Genomic DNA, 17646 nt, shown 5'->3' with positions numbered 1-17646 from the left:
TGGGATGTAATGCCAAGCGTTGGTCTGTGCGGATCCGGAATTGGAGGCATCTACGGGTTGGCTACGGATGATACAGACAATTGGAACTACTTGTATATATATAATTGGATCATAAACTATTGATATTGAGATAACATGTATGTATGTATCTAACCTATTTTGAACCACAATTAGCAGATGCAACACCAAGAAGCACAATAAATCCCAACAAGACAGAAGCTCCAGTTCAGAAGGCGAGAAGATAGATAAGCTGGTGTTTGAAGTAATGGCATAACAGCGAACAAAGCGCGTTTTGCTACTATGGCCCCAGCGTGCTCATCATCGGAGCGAACATAACGAAAAAAGAAACAAAAGCAAAAGCAAATACTCACATGTACATAGGACACCACCTCGAAACCTTTTATCCTGTCATCGAAAAAAAGACACCCAGAACGCCATGCTATCATGCACCAGATCACTCAGGCTGTATAAAAAGTTAGCATCACCACTCCCAAAAGACCAACCGAACAAGCAAGAGAAGAAAGAAAAACTTACTCGAATCTTCCCCTTCCGAGCCTTAATCTCCGCCAACTTCTTCTTATCCTCATCAAAGCGCCTAAGCAACTGATTCTGTCTCTCCTTCCTCTTCTCCCTAGACTGGAACCGATAAAAGTCCTCAAGTCCCTCACCCTTCTTCTTCTGCTTCTCAACAAGCTCCCTCATCTCCTCCTCCCTCGCCACAGAATTCAACTTCGGTCCATGCGAAACAGTAACGAATCCATCCTCATCCGGCACAGCAAGACGCTTGTGATCCTCGCGCTTGCGCGCCTCAGATACCTGAGTGAACGTAGTCATGAACTCACTCACCGCTCGAAGCAACGTCCCGCGATCGGGGTACTGCATGCGCTCGTGCGCGATGTACCGGTTCAGTCCGAGGACGGGGATGCGGTCTGTTGGCAGGCTGTCACCCCAGACGATGGTGGTGCCGCGCTTGGCGGCCTTGGTGGCGGCCTTCAGACTGGATTCCATGCTGGGCTTGTCGGCGAAGATGACGACTGCGTGGGCGCCGCTCTTTTGCAGTTTGCGGTCCCAGGTTGAGGGGAGGGTGATGTCGTCGAGGTAGCGTTCGAAGTCGTCGGCGGTTACGCGCTTGCGCTTCTTTTTGGATTGGGTTAGGTTGGTTTCTGTGGTTGTTGCCGCTGCGCGCTTTTTGGTCTGCACATCTTCGAATTGGACTTTTTCTACGCGGCCGGCGGCGAGTTGCGTGCCGAAGAGGTGGCGGAGGTGGGCTTCTGTTGTGTCGATTGGGACATTCACGATGAAGAGGGAGCGGGTGGAATCTGGGTCTGGGATTCGGGGCTCGTGTGGTCGGATGTAGAGGTAGTGTGTTGCGGGTTTGGGGAAGAGGGGGGTTGTTGGGAGCTGCACGGGTAGGGTGGTGTACCCTTCCACCTGCACGGATTCGACCTTCATTTTGAATGGAGGTTTGATTGCCGGATTGTTGCGTTGATTGAGCTGAACTTTTTCTGCAGATTTGCTCTTGGCACAGAGTTTTGCCGGGGTGTCAGAGCGGCGGTGAAGGCGGTGAACCTCATCGTTAGGGCTTCGACTACATCGGCATGAACATAACTTGGAATCTTTGCTATTCTAACCTATTATCTATGATATAAATCGACTAATGGTATAATATTATCGTGGCATCAAACCTGATGCATCATGGAGATCATGACTGTAGAGAATTCCCTCAGCATCGATAAATCGTCTCGACCATACCATACCACCTTCAAGCCTTCTCAGGATCATTGATCCCGCCATTGGTAATAACATAGATTGCTTCACGCTCAGCGCAGTCTTAGAAAGAGTTAGAATAGTGATAACCCCCAGAATATATCGAGGTACTCACCAGGAGAATCCTGAATCTTCGCAACTCGCTCATCACCACGACCCTTCCGAAGGAGCACACGAGTAGTGGAAGCGTGGGCGAGAACATGGCCACCAACGGGCTTGCGACCATCAGCTCCAGCAAAGAGAGCACTAGCACCAGGGTCACTCTGGACTTGGTTTGTCTGCCCCGAAGCGTGAGCCACAACACCTCGAAACACATAAGCTCGCACTCACCATCAAGACACAAACATTGAACTCTGCAAGTCAAACAAAGTCAGCCAACAGCCACCAAAGAAAAGCACAGAACCAAAATCTCACCTTCGGCCATATGCGCCAGTTTCATCAAAAACTGATTCAACTTCTGCTGCCGATCCGCCAACTCCCCACGCCCACAATAATCAACCCGAAAACAGTTCATGATACTATCAATAACAAGCAACCGGTACTCGCCACTCGCGAACGCCTGAGAAAGCGTATTTAGTAGCTCGAGCTGGTGCTCGCTGTTCAGCGCGCGCGCATACGAGATATTCTCCTGCGCGGTATCCGGGTCCATACCAAACCGCTCGGCGATTTGGGCAATGCGCTCGGGTCGGAAGGTGCCTTCTGTGTCGATGTAGGCGACTCTACCGACTGCTCCGCCGGATTCTTTGGGTAGTTGGGCGACTACGGACATCGTGTGTGAGAGTTGTGTTTTGCCACAGCGGAATTCCCCGAAGACTTCGCTGATGCTCATGCTTTGGAAGCCTCTGGTATGGTATTAGGTAGGGCTTGTCCGGTGGTTTTGGATTTGGGGGTGGGTGTTATTGTACTCACCCATTGAGGATTGAATCGAATTGCTTGCTGCCGGTTGATATACGGACGACCTTCTTGCGTTGGTGGTGGAGTTCCATTGCTGTGATGAATCCCGAGGCCGTGGGGAGACATTTTTGAATTGCTTCTTTGACTTTTTCGACTTTGACCTCGCTGAAACCTTTTATCTTCAAGAGGGTCTTACGGGTGGCGCCGTGGACGGACTGGATGAATGGTTAGGTTGGGGGTGGCATGGGCTTGGAATATGCTTGGGGATGAGGTGGTTAGGGTTGAGGCACTAACGGCAACAGTGTAGAATCCATTGGCCTTCAGCTTGGTGATGTCGGCTGCGCCAATGCCATGGGCCTGGATGCCATCGATGTCTAGAATGAAGTTCTGCAATTGTAGACAATTCACTGGTTAGATTGACACCTCGAGGGTATGCGTGTGAATGGAGTTTATTGTACCTCGTCATCGTCGAATTCATCACTTCCTACCGAGCCTGGCATCTTGGTGAGATGAATTGGAGATGGCTATGCTAAGACGAGTGATGGGGGAGATTGTAGAGTGGACAAGAGATGTGAAGGGAGACTCGACTCAACCTGAGTGATCAAGGTCACGGGTTCAGACTGCTACTAGGCACACCACATCTATACACTACAAGAACAAGACGATTGAGATATTTCTTTTTTAGATTCTCGAAATGTGTTCTCAGGACTCTTCCCATCTGGAAGTCCTCTTTCTTTCAAGTTGCAACGGTCCCCGAATCCAATTCCCCTCAGCTTCCAACATATCCTCTCAATGCCACGCTTCATCTCCTCGTTCTCTCCTTGGCCCCATTCAGGAAAACCGCAACCAAGAGTCGATCGAAAACCAAGAAAGATAATCCATGAGAATAGACAACAGACGCCAATTCATAAGACTTGAAAAAAAAAGTCAAGTCGAGGACATCGCGAAAAACAAAACCAAAAAGAACTTTTTCTGTTTGTTCGTCGTATACATGATAGGGTGATAAAAAAAAATAAGTAAAAAAAAAGAACAAGTTCCAAAAGGGTGAAAAGGGGGAAATCAAAAGCTGTTGTTTTTAAGGTCCAGAACCAGACCCTCCCCAAAATAGAGGTCGTGATTTAAATATATGCAAAGGAAGAAATGGCGGAGGGAAAGGATCGATCGGGGTGTAGGGAAAGTGACCGTAATACGGAATCAAGGAAGAAAAGGAACTCCAGGCATTTCTCCAATTGCAGATGCATAGTGGAGAGACAGGGCCGAACACATTTAAGCGACGGTAGTAGTAGGAGCCGCAGCAGGGACAGTGTTAGCCTCAGTGGGAGTCTCAACAGCGACGACAGCAGGGGAAGCAGCGACAACGGGGGTGGTGGCGGCGGCGGCGGCAACGGGGGCAGTCTCAACGGCAGCAACAGGAGCAGCGGCACCCTCGTTGGTAGGGCAGTCGCGGGAGATGTGGCCAGCCTGGGCACACTTGTAGCAGACCTTACCGGCGGAGCTGAGGGGACCACCGTTAGGAGCGGTGCAGTCACGCGAGATGTGGCCGAGCTTGCCGCAGGCGTAGCACTTCATGGCCTGAGCCTGGCAGTCACGGGCGAAGTGGTTGGGACCACCGCACTTGTAGCAGGTTGCGGCACGGGGGTAACCGCTGAATCCACCACGGAATCCACCCTGGAAACCACCGCGAGCACCACCGGCACCGCGGCCAGCGGCGGGGCCGGTAGGGGGAGCACCGGCTCCGGGAGCAGCGGGGTTGGTGCAGTTGCGCTGAAGTGGAGTTAGTAACTGGTCTGGTCCAAAGGTTCGAGACCTGGACTCGGGGATCGGAAACGTACGGCAAGGTGGCCGGGCTGGCTGCAGTTGTAGCAGCGGCTGTTGGCACCGCCGTTCAGGCGCAGGGTGGGGCAATCAGCCTGGACGTGACCGAGACCCTGGCAGTTGTAGCACTGCTTGGCTGGATGGTGTTAGCAAGCTGGAATGGCGGGAGTGGATATAGAGTGATCGCTTACTCTCGGTGGTACGGGGCAGAGGGCAGGCGCTCGACTCGTGGCCTATATGAATAACTTAGAAGCCTGTTTTGGGGTACTATGACTCGTGATCGAACATACCGGGCTGCTTGCCTATGAAAGAGATAAATTAGCACTCAGTTAAGTAAAAGAGTATGACCTCTCGGGGAGATCTTCACGTACAGTTGTAGCAGAGACGCTCAGTGGAAGAGCAGACCTCTACCGAGGAATTAGTTTGACCCCCAGATATAGCAAGCTTCGAAGCTATACTAACCAGCATAGTGGCCAATAGTGCCACACTTGTAGCATGCGCGACGAGACAACATCATTCTGGCGGTATTCTATCCATCGCAAGTCAGCCCGGTGCCGGGTTTATATGGTTTCGTTATAGCTCCGTCGATAAGCAGCGTCTTCCCCTCCATTGCCGGAATTGTCGAAATGTGTAATGAACATACGTCGTCTGGTTTTGCTCAAATGTTTTGACTTCAATTCCATTGTGTATTGTATCCGACGTATTCCGAGTTGAGCACAATCGAATTTGCGCTCAAAAATTTCGAGCGAAAGAGGGGAAGACGTAGATCGGCGGGGGAGAGCACGAGCTTGAACGGCGAAACGCGAAACGCCATATCTCACTCACCCTCACAGTAACTCTTCTCAAATCCTTGTCAAAATCTATAGTACCCTCTTTGGTCAGCTTTTTTTTTTGAGAACCCTTGGAGAAAATGAGGCACGTTTCTGACAGCCCACTCGATAAAAAGTGGGACAAGGGAACCACACAGAAAAGAAAGAAGAAAAAAAAGCAAAAACAAAGAACAAAGAATTAAAAGAAATAGAATTCACTCACACTCTCTCAACAACTTCAATAACCTCAACTCCAACTGCTTTTTTAATTAAGAGAATGGACACAAAGAAGAGAGGAAAAGTGGAAAAAGAACAAACTCGTCAAACGGCTTTAGCTCCCGGGCTTTTCCGTATTGCGTAAGGCGTTTATTTACTATTTCTATGTTGTATATGTTGTATAACTCGACCATATAACAAGGTAGGAATATAGGTAGTATGCTATATATTTTCTATATTGAATGTTAGGGAATAAATACCTTAACCCCTACATTCCTACAGATCCATTCTCCCCAAAAAGTGCAATGCAATTCATTTCTTCGTTCCAGATCTCCGTGAGATCCGACTGGTTACATCCTAATCTACTCTTCCCGCTCCAGGATGGCCGGTGCCTTAATTTCCCGTCCCTTGAGGAATTCCAGGTTTTCACCGCCCTGTAATGCATGTTAGTTGAGTCAAGATGAGAGAAAAGAGGAAAGACACATACGTAGCTGATCAGAGGAGAAACTTCAACACCAACGGCCTCGCCATCGGTAATAACAATACCACCAGCAGCCTCAACCCACCGTTGACCTTGGGCCATGATGTCCGCACGGCTGGTATCAGGGTCGTCCTCACCAGTGCCCCGGGCGTTCTTCAAAGGAGAGAACTCGTCGTGACGGTGCACCTCGAGGGTAGCAAACTTCTCCAGCGGGGTCATGGGGAACACGTCAAAGACGAACTGCTCCAGCTTGATGCCGTTAGGCTTCTCGGGCTTGACAAGGTTACCAGTCTCGGTATCGACACAGGCAATCTTCTTGTGCGCCACGTGGTGGGGCAGCTGGTGAGCCCAGTTCTCGATCGACTCGAGGAACCGGAAGGAGTAGTAGTGATTGACGATGTTGGCGGCACGGTACTTGAGGACGTCGGGCTGCTTGGGGTCCTTGGCCTCGGCAGTCTCCTTGTCAATCTCAGAGTACTCGACCACATCGGGCTTGCCGTTCTTCAACAAGATCAGGCCGACGGACTCAGTGGCATTGCGCTTGCGCACCACCTTGGTAGCGATGTCGACGTTCTTGGAGGCAGCAAAGCCAATGAAGACTGGGTCGGCGACCTTGACAAGGCAGTTGTCCACTCCGTAGAGGTGGATGTGCTCGATGCCACGGCGGCGCATGTCCTCGCGCACACCGGAGACCACGAGGGCCTGGTAGATGCCACCGTTTCCATCAGGGGCCACGGCGACCTATAATTCAGGGTCAACAAATCTCTCCCTACATGGTTTTTGAGCTACGCCCGTATACTACACATACCTTGCCCTTGGTCTCGAGCAGAATCTTGCCGTCATTGGAGATACAAGGCAGAACACCCTGCTCGAAGATCATAACATTGCTCTTGTCGAGACCGAAGTAGTTGTTCTTCTCAAAGAACTCCTCGGTGGGTTTGCGTGTAGGTCCACTGGTCATGATGTACCAGGGGATGACCACGTTCTGACCACCGATGAGAGACTGCAGCTTGAGAATACGCTGAGCCTGCAATTGGAATAGCGACTTCTCACTCAACAGACCAATGTCGAAGCAGCCCTTGGGGGCAGAGCTGCCGAGCCGGGTACCCTGTCCACCAGCCATCAAGACCACGGCCACCTTGTTCGCCGCCACCTCCTTCAGGCCAGCTTCGTACCATTTCTGAATATCTGAGGGGTCGGAGTCGAGGATGGAGGCGGAGGCGACTTCAGGGAGGGGCTCGAGGGTCACGGCCCCCTGCTCGGCGGGAGGAGGGTTGACGGACTTGTCGGCCAGCTCGTTGATCCGAGTGGGGTCAAAGTTGGACAGCTGGTGGAAGAGCTGTGACTTCTCGACGGTGGTCAATTCCTCGACGAAGGCGAAGACATGCCCTTGTCCAGCATCTGTGTATTTCTTTTGTAGTGCTTGGAACTCCTCCACTGAGGGTTCACGGGGAACCTCTGGAGTGGCGGTGCCCTGGATCTTTCCAAGAACATTGGAGACAGCATCTTTGATTGCGCTTGCCATTTTGGAATATTTTTTTGGGAGAGAGAAAATCAAGAGAGATAATTTGGGAGAAAGGAGAAGGAAGAAGAGGAAGGGGAAAAGTAAATAAAAATAAAAAAAACGTGGGGTGAAGCTCCAAGCTGATTAAGTACTTCAAGTTACACCTTAAAAAGTCCACGCCACACGGTACATGTGCTCCAGTTGGCTAATATATCCCAGACTATTACGAACTTAGTGGACTCCGGTTTATTTTTAGGGATCTGCAAAGGCGAATAATAGCGAGTTGTCCATACAAGAAAGTGGCTAGCGAGCGCCGAGTGAGACCTGCCCACTGCCCAGTGGTATCCCACTAGTCAAAGCGGGGCCTTGGCTTGTTGCTACGGTAAGGGGCGAAGTCAAGTGGATAAATACTATGTTCAGAGGATGTTGTACTATTTATTTGACATCGAATAGGGGATATTTGAATACTATCGTCGGTCACGATCATTGTACCGGCCTCGTCCTCTCCGTGAATCTCTTGAATCCCGTTGTGGACTCCGACTATAGGATCGACGACGGTACCGATCCCGTCCATCCCGGCGGGGGCTTCGACTCCCTCGATCTCGACGAACACGAGTGCGATCTGACGGAGCTTCCCGTGGAGCCTCGCGGGGTGGAGCTGGAGCGCCCCTATTCTTGTTCTTGTCAAACATCATCCGATATCTAGCATCATCCTCATCGACAGGCGCATCATCCAACTCTCGGTACTGGCGTTTCGCTTCAAGGTCTGCAACACCACCAAATCCACCTCTCTCTCGGCGCTTGGTGACAGTGGAGTTGCGCCAGCTTTCGGATAATTTGGATACCTGGGATGTATTAGCATATTGGTCTAGGCAATAGTGGTGATGAGGGGTTCTTACACTCTGTGAGAAATCCACATGTATCCGGTGGTCATCGATCAAGACACCCTGCATCTTGAAATAGGCCTGTTCACAGTCCTTCTGTTCCTCGAATTCAATGAACGCATATTGTAGACTGTCCCCGGTGCGCTTGTCCCGAATAACTTCGCAAGATAAGATTGTTCCAAAGCGGCTGAAAATAAGATTCAGATCCTCATCTAACATGGGTTAGCACAATCTCACGGGGTCCGTAGGGGAATGCGACAAACCTTGTGTGACCGGATTAAGCTTGCAAACAAAAAGAATATTCTCTGGTGGCTTGACATCGGCGAACGGCAGATCTCCCACCATTTCCAATGTCAAGGCTTGTGCGCGAGCCTCACGCTCGCGACGCAGCTTGTCCATAGCCTCTTCATCCATATCATCATCCAAGTCCTCATCGTCCGCGATCCTGACCGTGGCCAATTGGGCTTTGGAGGGCACCGGGCTTTCAGGTGGTTCAACCAGATTCGGCGGGTCATCGAAGGGATCGTCAAGGACAGTAGTGTGACGAATGCGAATATCTTTCAACGGTCGACCTCGGTCGTCAATAAAGGATTCATTGATTTTCTCCAGGACATCGAAGCCCTCGACGACCTGGCCGAAAATCACGGCCTTGCCATCTAAATAATCCAGATTGTCTCCGAGTGTAATGATGAATTGACTGGCGGCTATCCGTTGGTCGGGATCGTTCTTGGACGGTACCGTGGCCATGCTCACCGTGCCGCGTTCTAAGTGTTTCAACTTGCGCGATACCTGGAGCGGAAAAGTTCGTTTCGACGGTCCGTCCAGCAGACCCCAGACTGAAGAACCTCCATCGCTCTCGGGTGCGTCAGGACCGAGCGGGTCGCCGGTCTGGAAGGTGAAGTTCTTTTGGACGCTGTGGATGGGCGAGAAATTGTAGTACTTGAGCTTGCATAGCTTCAAGAAGCTAAAAGCACACCAAATGAGCTTAGTTTCAGGTTTCAGCAGACTGGGAAAGCCAAGGAACGGAGCCACTCACTTGTCACACGCCTTGGGTGCATCATCGACCAACAGGTCAATTACAATATCGCCTAGGGAGGTCTCTAAAAGCGCGCTCATGGCGGGGGAATCGGGCGCGAGATACCGAATTAGGCGCTTGGTTGACAACCTTGAAAGGCAAACACTAATTTGGTAATAAGAAATAAAAGAGAGAGGTAGAGACAGACCAGCGACAGAGAGACAGAGACACAGAGAAAGTGAAAGTCCGGGAAATGTGAAATGCAAGAAGATGGAGCTTTGACCAATCACCGCCCGCGGGGATCCCCCAACCGCCGGGAACTGAGCCTCTGTGTTTCTTTTTCGTTTTTTCTTTTTTCTTCTTCTTTTCTCCCTTATTTTTACAAAGTTTTTCCACGAATGGGTACTTGCTGCGTAACAGCTCTAGGGCTCTCCGGATGATCGACCCGGGAGACTTGTGCAACGGTGCTTGTCAATCAAGCTGCATATCTTCCGAATGTCCCCGTTGGACATAATGAACATAACCTTACGCTTTTGAGATCGACGTGCAGCGGATCTTATTAAGGGCCTTGATCGACCCTGGGATTCCAAGTTTGAACTGTTTGTGTGCTTATATCCCTCATGCAGCAGCAGGCCCAGCCAAAAGAAGCATCTCTTGGCAGAAATTCGACAGTGGCTGATTGTTTACTGGATGCCAAATCCTGGGAGAGAGACCAAGCCACCCTGTTGTACTGTTTCGTTTTCTCTTTCTTTCTCCACTGAGATCATGGTGTCTCGCAGCCTCCATGGGAGGTACACAGTCCTCCTTTTTTTCTCTTTTTTTTTTTTCCTTCCTAGGACAGTACCAACTTCCCCCGTGAGCTGTTCCACAACAGAAACGTTGGGAAGGGGAAACGGGCGGCCTCCTGCAGCAGGATCCAACGGGTATAATCATCATCACAGACTAACTTCCTGGAAAAGAGCCACACACGTGGGATGGGATATGATCAATCCTGAATGAGCCTCTTGCCTAGACTTCTCTCGCCTTCTCGATTCTAGGGAGCAAAACTCCGGTCAGCCAGGGGTTGCCTCCACCGTATCGTCTGCAACAAAAGCCAGTCTCAATCCCAACATGTGTTCCTGGCGAGTCAACTCAGAGTCAGCTGGCATAGCCAAGGGCTTTCTCCTGACTCTAGAATCGTAATTCCCACTTCCCCCCCCCGGATGTCGTGCATCGTCAAACCTTGAACTGCCGGACACTTGTCTAAATACTTGCTAGAGACTCCATGAGGGTCTAGATTTGTATTTTGAAACCCCAACTTTGATTGCCTTCCCCACTGTTTTGATTTTTTCTGTCTCTCGTGTCCTGACACTGGATGTCTTGAGGTGAGTTAGAATGAGGGTTTACTATACTAATACTGGAGAACCCCTTCTTAATTCTCTGCCCCATGTCCTACTGTAACGTGAAACCCACTCTTCACATTAGCTCCAGGTAGCAAAGTGTGAACCTTGTAAGTATCCCAGAAGTTCATGCATCCCAGTCGGCACTTTTTAGATTCCCCCCCTTTAGCCTTTAGCGTCGATCGTGATCAAGATCTGATGGATATCAGAGTCCATGTACTTGGGTAAGTACTATATCCCTTCCTCATTTTATGGACTTGATTTGCTTTTTTTTTTCCCTCTTCCATTTCGATCTAGCTGCGTACCGGAAGCGCTAAAGAACACTGGGATCGACCCCCCATGTCGATGATCAGCCTTTTAGATCGTTGATCCCTGGATTTTTATAGAGCGTGCTTGGCTCGGGGAAGCTAACTCGTGCGCTTGTCAAAGTGACAGGTGTCATGAGAGATATTTTGCTATATTTTCTTTTTTCTTTTCTTTTTTTTTTTTCTCTTCTCTTTCTCTATTGAGACATTTGAAGCATCCTGAGACAGGCGTTTGGTTGTCTTCCTCCCTTTTTCTTATATTATTATTATTATTTTCTCTTCTGAAAGACCGTGCGTTTGCAAGATAACCCATGTTCCAGACCTCGACAACCGAGGAAGTTCGGACTATTTTAACCTGCAGCAATACCAAAACTATCGAGCAAACATTTACGGACATCGGGACAGACTCCCCCGCGGATCGTCAGGTATCTGCAAACAGTAGCTCGGCAGTTGCCCGTTTTATTTTCTCTATCTCTTTGAATATCCTGAGATACACCAAGTTCTTGACTTTACTGCTTCCTCTTCTAGACATAAAAAAGAAAGAAAAAGACGCCTTCAAATTGGCTGAAACACTACCTACCGGAGCCCTCTCTGCCTGGTTCTCGTCATGGCTATCAGGTCATGTCCGTGTGACGTTACCTTGTGAAACCTCTTCTTAAAACGCCGGGGGGACAGTTTTCTGTTTCTATCTGGGGGCAACTGGGGCTAACTAGGGCCAACTGGGGGAAATCTGGGCGGAAGTCTGCATATCATTTGGAAATAGAATAATAGAATAGAAATACGAAACACTGGTAATAAAATAATAAGATAAATAAGATAAATAGGAAATAGAAAATAAAAAGAAATAAAAAAATAAAAAGAAACCAGGTCCAGGGTACTTTTGGCCTATGTACTGTGTATGTCTTCTTCTCTTGGATCTCAACACACAGACAGCATCGATAGAATAATAATAATAAAATATATAGAAAAAAAAAAAGGCAGGGGGGCAAAAATATCGCTTCATGTCTATATATTATAAAAAAGGGAAGGCAATCAATCACACCGATTGTTACCAAAACATGGCTTAAATCTAGCCCTATTTCCCAGAGACATCTCTTTCACTTTCTACTTTCCACTTTCTTCTCAGCATTGACTTATAGGCATTCACTCTGAACTTTTCTTTTGGGTATTCCAAGGTTCTTTACTTTGCTAAACAGTGAGACGGGTTATTGTTCTTTGCCAATATCATGGATCACACATACGACAGTCTTTCTGGACTAGACCAAGCCCGGCATAACTCAACCATTTCTATGGCTCGATCCATGCGTGTGGCCAAACAGGAGCGCAGTCTTGTTGTAGAGCGGGATGAGAAGCCACGGAAACAGAGGAAGCGAGCCCTAGTCGCAGTAAGTTACTCTCTCGATCTAGATCACCCGGCGATTTCTAACCTCCCCCAGTGCAATCGATGCCGGAAGAGAAAAATCAAGTGTAACGGTGATCTCAACACCGGTCTGGCTTGCTCCAGCTGCCGTAGTGTTGGAGCTACTGAATGCCAATACATCCGAGTAAGTCCGAGTCCACAATATCCACAGTGAAAGAGTCACACTAACCTAGTTTCTTTTTGCTCCTCAGGTCAACTCTTTGGCCCCCGAAGACGCTGCTAGAGAAGCAGCTAGGCTCTATGCAAACAAGGGCCAGGGAAGGTCAATCCTCATGGGCTCCCCTCAAATGCGAGCTCCATACCAGCGAGAAGAATATGAACTGGACGTCCAGTCCAACTTCTCACGACATGTCGGCATGGACCACTCCTATGACGACCAGTCAGGCTACCACGGCCAGGCATCACCAGGGTACATGCTGTCCAACTCTCAGGGAGCAATGCTCGACTATGGCACCGCATGGGGCAACCGGGCCTGGGATCTCAACGGCAGACCCAACGGCGAGTTCTTCGAAGAACAAAGCACCAACATGAACCATGCGTACGGCTTCGTCCTCCCAGGCCAAGCCATGTCAACTGAAATGCCCCAGTCAACAGGAGCAATGACAGCCTACACAGACGCTGTAGCCCGCACCCTCCCAACACCCCCAACCTGTCGAAGCCAGCCCCAGCAAAACATCAACCTCTCCACCCTCCCAGACGGCCTCTCGGGCATGACCCTAGCCGCTGACCCAAAGGGTTGGAACTCGCGGTACGCAACCGGCCCAGATGGGCGGGCAGTGCCCATGCCCACCGTCACAAGCAACGGTCTTTACAACAACAGCCCCCCAGCCCCAGCACGCATCAAGTCAACCGACTCAGACGATGGAACACCAGACCTCGTCTTCGGATATATCCCCATGTCCACAACAGAAGATCCCTCCCCACTCCCCGCAGCCACATCCTCATCCATGGCCACCTCCGTTGCAAACCCACCTTACCCAGCCCTAGACACGATAGAGAACACTCTCGTGGGCGATTACAACACATCAGGACGCAATTTTTCTCGCGATAGCAATGCTGGACAGCGTCTGCTCACGCTGACTTCTGATTGTGCTCCTGATGTGTATGGGTATGCACGCAGTGAGCACAGAAAGTCGAGGGGCGTTGTCGAGGGTGATGTGCGTTGCTCGGCACCGACGCTTGTTAATGGCTTGCCCTATACGCGTGTTCGACATGCGGACTCGGCGGTTGGGCTGCCGTATGGTTTTTTGGCTGATGGCTTGTCGGATTATGGACGGTCGGTTGACCTTCATCGGTCTCCTATTTCACCGTTGGGTCATCAGGGGGCGTATTGAGTTGACTTCAATATGTCTTTTGGTCTCGTTATACCGAACGCGAGGTGTATACCTACCCTGACGAATTCTTTGGTCTTTGCTGTTCTCTTCTTTTCCTGGTTGGTCTCTTGCTTGGTTTCTTTCTTTCGCACAAGATACACAAAAGAGATACCCATATCAAGGCCGTTTATGTCTGCCTTTGTTCTGCCCATTTAATGTCTTTCTTATGTTTGCTCTCTGTTTATTCTGTATGTCGATTTGGTCTTTTGCTGTTTATTCTGTTCTGTTTTGATTTATTGTTCGTTCTGTCGTCTTTTTCTGTCTGCTTATGTTCATCCAAAAGAGAAAAAAATATCCATCGGAGGGACTTGAGGTGTCCATCCTGTCACACCCGTCCAAGATTACTCCCTAATACCCCAGAGTGGCTTTATGCAGTGATTTATATCTGTGGTTCTATGTCTGTTTCAAAAATATGCTTCTTTTTTTTTTCATGCCATGTGTGTTTAATCTTGTGGAATGTCTTATTTTATATTGCTACTACGAGGAACTCTCCGGTCTGTGATATGTGATATCCGTGTCTTGACTCGGGGAACGTGTTAATTCTAGTCTTGTGTGTTCTAGTCATTCTTCAAAGCGTGGAGGGTGTTTCTTATTTGCCTTGTATGGCACATCTGAAAGTAATGTCTTGAAAGTAATGTCTTTTATCTTCTCTATCTGTCTATACTCGAGTATCTATATCTCCATCTAACACCAAATAAAACCTAGTTAACTACCACATCCCCATGTATCTTCCATCAACTCCAATAATAAAAAGCACAAACTAGGGCTCACCATGTGCCCTCAATCAATCAATCAATCAAAGTTCAATTAACCTGTTGCAGTCTAACTAGTTGCGTATGACTATGCAGGCGCTTCATCCAACTGAAGCAAGAACTCGAAGCCAAACGCCGAGCGGGATCTCTCCCAGAGTATACAGGTAGATGCTAATTGTAAGGAGTGCGGAACCAGCCCATTCCTGTAGCCCGTAAAAACCCCAAATCCCCAAACCCGTACATAAGAAATAACATAATGACTGCATGGAGTGCACTCTCCATCTTCCATCTCTCACTTCCATCTCTCACTTCTCTCACTTCCATCTCTCCCTGCTCTCTCCCCTGCCTCAGTTTCAATTGATGGTGACGTTGTCCTGGCCAGTTGATTGGCATGTTTGTCGACTCTGGCTGAGTTTCTCGTTTCACAGCATCATTTATCGTCATTGGCTAATACCCATCGTCTTCCACACCTATAACCATGTGCCCTGCACCCCAGGACCAGCACCAGGATCCTTCCTAATTAACCAGAAAGTAGCACACAAATCTGTACATCGGCGAACTCCTGACTCCCGCCCTGAACCAGGATGCAGTGATACAATGATCCAACCGGCAATGCCGTATACAACCCTGACATGGACGTGTTCGGGTCCTGCCGAAAATCCTACGGTAGTAGATATGTATCTACGCCTTTAGTCAGACGACCAGTATCCTAACTTGAACAATTCTACGTGGAATTGAAATGTACTATTTTCATATGGGAAATGGGGGTTTAATGGGGAATATTGTGGGATAGGGAATTTGTTCTAGGTTGTGTAATCTACGCCCATCGTACAAGCGATCCACCCCCGAGGGATATACTTACATAGCCACTCCCGGTTGGGTTCCGTTCGAGGGCTTGTTATGCTAGATTTGATAGTTTGGCTTGAGAAGTTGGTTCCTGCATTTTCCTTACTGGTTTATTCTCTTTTTAATATTCTTTTTAATATTCTTTTTAAGAAAGAAGTCGGATGGAGTGACTGGTTGGCTTTCAGCTGGGGTGGCTGTAGTGGGATTTAGATCGTTGTTGTATATGTAGCCAGACACTACATACATATGTACATATTTTGCTTACTCTATATAACTAGATGAAATAGTTCCATTATTTCAAAAATATCACAATTAATCACAAGTGTTGGATTGCTCTGGCAATGATCAGCTGCAACATTCAGCAAGTTAGTATGAGTCTTCAATGGCCCTAAATTAGGGCTTTAACGCCTTGGACAATAACCTTCAAGTGCCTATGTAACCTAATGCATTGACGGAATATTTTCCGAAATTTTATTGCGGAGATGAAAAAGAAACTTGATTAGCATGCTTGCGCCTACCAAAATTGTGTTTTCTGAAAAACGAGGACCAATCGCTCACACCACGGCGGTTAGTGTTTTTTTTAATAGACATTCCCTTGCCCATGCCCTACCACCCCAATTGGTTCACATATAATTACTTTGTATATCGAGATATTATAAACGCCCGCATTTGACTCATAGGAGTATAAACGCTTATAAGATATACTTATAGTCAAGGAAATTCCGCCCGTAGACACCACACCCCGCATTGAAGTATAGAACATGGAGGGGCATGGGGACATGGCTTTATATAGACTGAGCCTAGACTACGCCGCAGAGGGTCTGGAGGCTACAGTCTGCAGATCCAACTACACCAGAGGATCCATGGCCCCGTACAAGTGTACAAGACGTACAAGTACAAGTACAGCTACAAGACCGCCAGACCGAGTGAAGAGAAACAAGTAAAATGTAATTTCATCCCGGGCAAACAGCCGAAGCCCGGATTCTCATAACCCCGGCCGTCTTCACGAAGACTGATGATCCCCTCCCCAAAAAAAAACATACACACAAAGAACCACAACACTGACGCCCTGTTTGTAAATTTCCATGGGGATCGCCAGGTCTTTTTTTTTCTCTCGGGAATCACCAGCTCCAACAAGCACAGGAAGAAAAAAGAGTATCCGTCCACGATCTTCACCAATCAACGGGCATCATTTTGGATTTTAGTCTGATGTTCGCTGAAAAGGAAGATAAACCACTCCCCCCACACACGACCGACCGCACCTGGGTCCAGACGAGCCATAACCAGGTGGGAAACTCCAGAGCCAAAGCCGTCACCGCCATTATCTTTTCCATCGCGCCATGCCGCATCATCGGTCCATGTTGAATCGTGCGAATAGTTACAGATGAGGCGTTTAATCCTTGTTCTTCTTGGGGCCCTTGACCTTGGCGATACCGCGGAACTTCTTGGAGCGGTTCTTCCGTTGCTTGCCTGTAGGGAGAGAAAGGGGTTAGCAAAAAAAAAGGATATTATAACATCATGTCTTTTGCGATTATCAATCGCAAAAGACGAAGAGGAAGAAAAACATACGCTGCTGGCGGGAAGCCTTCTCGATCTTGCTGGCGGCACCGATACGGACGAGACGGTAGTGGGGCTCGAACTTCTTGAGGGCCTCGGCGGAGTCGTAGACCAGAGCGAAGCCGGTGCTCTTACCACCACCGTACTGTGTGCGGAAACCGAAGACGGAGACCTGGTCCTTGTTGGACTTGTACAGGTCGGCCAGCTTCTCACGGAGCTCGTCCTTGGAGACGTTAGGGCGGTTGGGGTGGAGGACGTCCCTAGATATTCGCGAAAAGATGTCAGATCGGTGTTTTCTGGGTTTTCGATGCTTGTTTCTGTGTGTGTGCGTATTGCGAGTTCCGATTGTATTCCCATTTCTCTTTCTTTTTTTGTGCTGGGTGGTTGTCGATTCCATGTTGCGCGCCTGCGATGCATTTCCCACACACAGATCCAAAACGAGGGGGAAAATCAGGGGGGTTCTTACACGACCATCTGCTTGCGGGCAAGCAGAGGGTTGCGGATGAACTTGCGAGTCCGCAGAGTGACGGGAGAGTCGGCCATTTTGGTGTGTGCGTTGGATGGAGGAAGTGTCGACGGGGTCTCTGAGGATGTCGAACTTTCAATTTTCGTGTGGTGTGGGCTCGGCT

General features: G+C 49.0%; 7 protein-coding genes across 7 annotated transcripts; 1 reads left to right on the top strand and 6 right to left on the bottom strand.

The window, feature by feature from the left end:
- Window positions 1-454: 454 nt before the first annotated feature.
- Window positions 455-1452, bottom strand: N7455_004173 (putative ribosomal small subunit assembly protein; the record flags this gene model as incomplete). The annotated part of the gene is made up of 2 exons (XM_040960962.2): window positions 455-463; window positions 535-1452. 2 exons carry the CDS (start codon window positions 1450-1452, stop codon window positions 455-457), a joined length of 927 nt encoding a protein of 308 aa, XP_040808606.1.
- A 310-nt stretch (window positions 1453-1762) lies between these two features.
- Window positions 1763-3161, bottom strand: N7455_004172 (recombinase DMC1; the record flags this gene model as incomplete). Its single annotated transcript, XM_040960982.2, has 7 exons — window positions 1763-1830; window positions 1883-2045; window positions 2098-2120; window positions 2182-2609; window positions 2677-2876; window positions 2956-3048; window positions 3120-3161. 7 exons carry the CDS (start codon window positions 3159-3161, stop codon window positions 1763-1765), a joined length of 1017 nt encoding a protein of 338 aa, XP_040808613.2.
- A 766-nt stretch (window positions 3162-3927) lies between these two features.
- Window positions 3928-4993, bottom strand: gisB (putative zinc knuckle nucleic acid binding protein; the record flags this gene model as incomplete). The annotated part of the gene is made up of 6 exons (XM_040960971.2): window positions 3928-4425; window positions 4494-4612; window positions 4668-4709; window positions 4767-4778; window positions 4848-4883; window positions 4939-4993. The coding sequence occupies 6 exons, from the start codon at window positions 4991-4993 to the stop codon at window positions 3928-3930; spliced, it is 762 nt and encodes a 253-aa protein (XP_040808604.2).
- A 725-nt stretch (window positions 4994-5718) lies between these two features.
- N7455_004170 (UDP-N-acetylglucosamine diphosphorylase) lies at window positions 5719-7646 on the bottom strand. Its single transcript, XM_040960948.2, has 3 exons — window positions 6791-7646; window positions 5989-6723; window positions 5719-5935 (listed from the first exon to the last, which is right to left on the bottom strand). Exons 1-3 carry the CDS (start codon window positions 7505-7507, stop codon window positions 5864-5866), a joined length of 1524 nt encoding a protein of 507 aa, XP_040808581.2. The 5' UTR covers window positions 7508-7646; the 3' UTR covers window positions 5719-5863.
- Window positions 7647-7953: 307 nt separating this feature from the next.
- N7455_004169 (PPIL4 family peptidylprolyl isomerase) lies at window positions 7954-9486 on the bottom strand (the record flags this gene model as incomplete). Its single annotated transcript, XM_040960978.2, has 4 exons — window positions 7954-8331; window positions 8386-8582; window positions 8634-9334; window positions 9407-9486. 4 exons carry the CDS (start codon window positions 9484-9486, stop codon window positions 7954-7956), a joined length of 1356 nt encoding a protein of 451 aa, XP_040808580.1.
- Window positions 9487-12370: 2884 nt separating this feature from the next.
- Window positions 12371-13823, top strand: N7455_004168 (uncharacterized protein; the record flags this gene model as incomplete). The annotated part of the gene is made up of 3 exons (XM_040960993.2): window positions 12371-12454; window positions 12506-12613; window positions 12681-13823. The coding sequence occupies 3 exons, from the start codon at window positions 12371-12373 to the stop codon at window positions 13821-13823; spliced, it is 1335 nt and encodes a 444-aa protein (XP_040808560.2).
- Window positions 13824-16853: 3030 nt separating this feature from the next.
- Window positions 16854-17560, bottom strand: N7455_004167 (40S ribosomal protein eS24; the record flags this gene model as incomplete). The annotated part of the gene is made up of 3 exons (XM_040960956.2): window positions 16854-16930; window positions 17030-17277; window positions 17484-17560. The coding sequence occupies 3 exons, from the start codon at window positions 17558-17560 to the stop codon at window positions 16854-16856; spliced, it is 402 nt and encodes a 133-aa protein (XP_040808573.2).
- Window positions 17561-17646: the final 86 nt, after the last annotated feature.

Source organism: Penicillium solitum (assembly GCF_028829755.1).
Source record: "Penicillium solitum strain IBT 25940 chromosome Unknown utg000003l_segment0_segment0, whole genome shotgun sequence".
Taxonomy (NCBI): Eukaryota; Fungi; Ascomycota; class Eurotiomycetes; order Eurotiales; family Aspergillaceae; genus Penicillium; species Penicillium solitum.
Note: the sequence above shows the minus strand (reverse complement) of the source record. Positions and strands in the feature narration are given on the sequence as shown.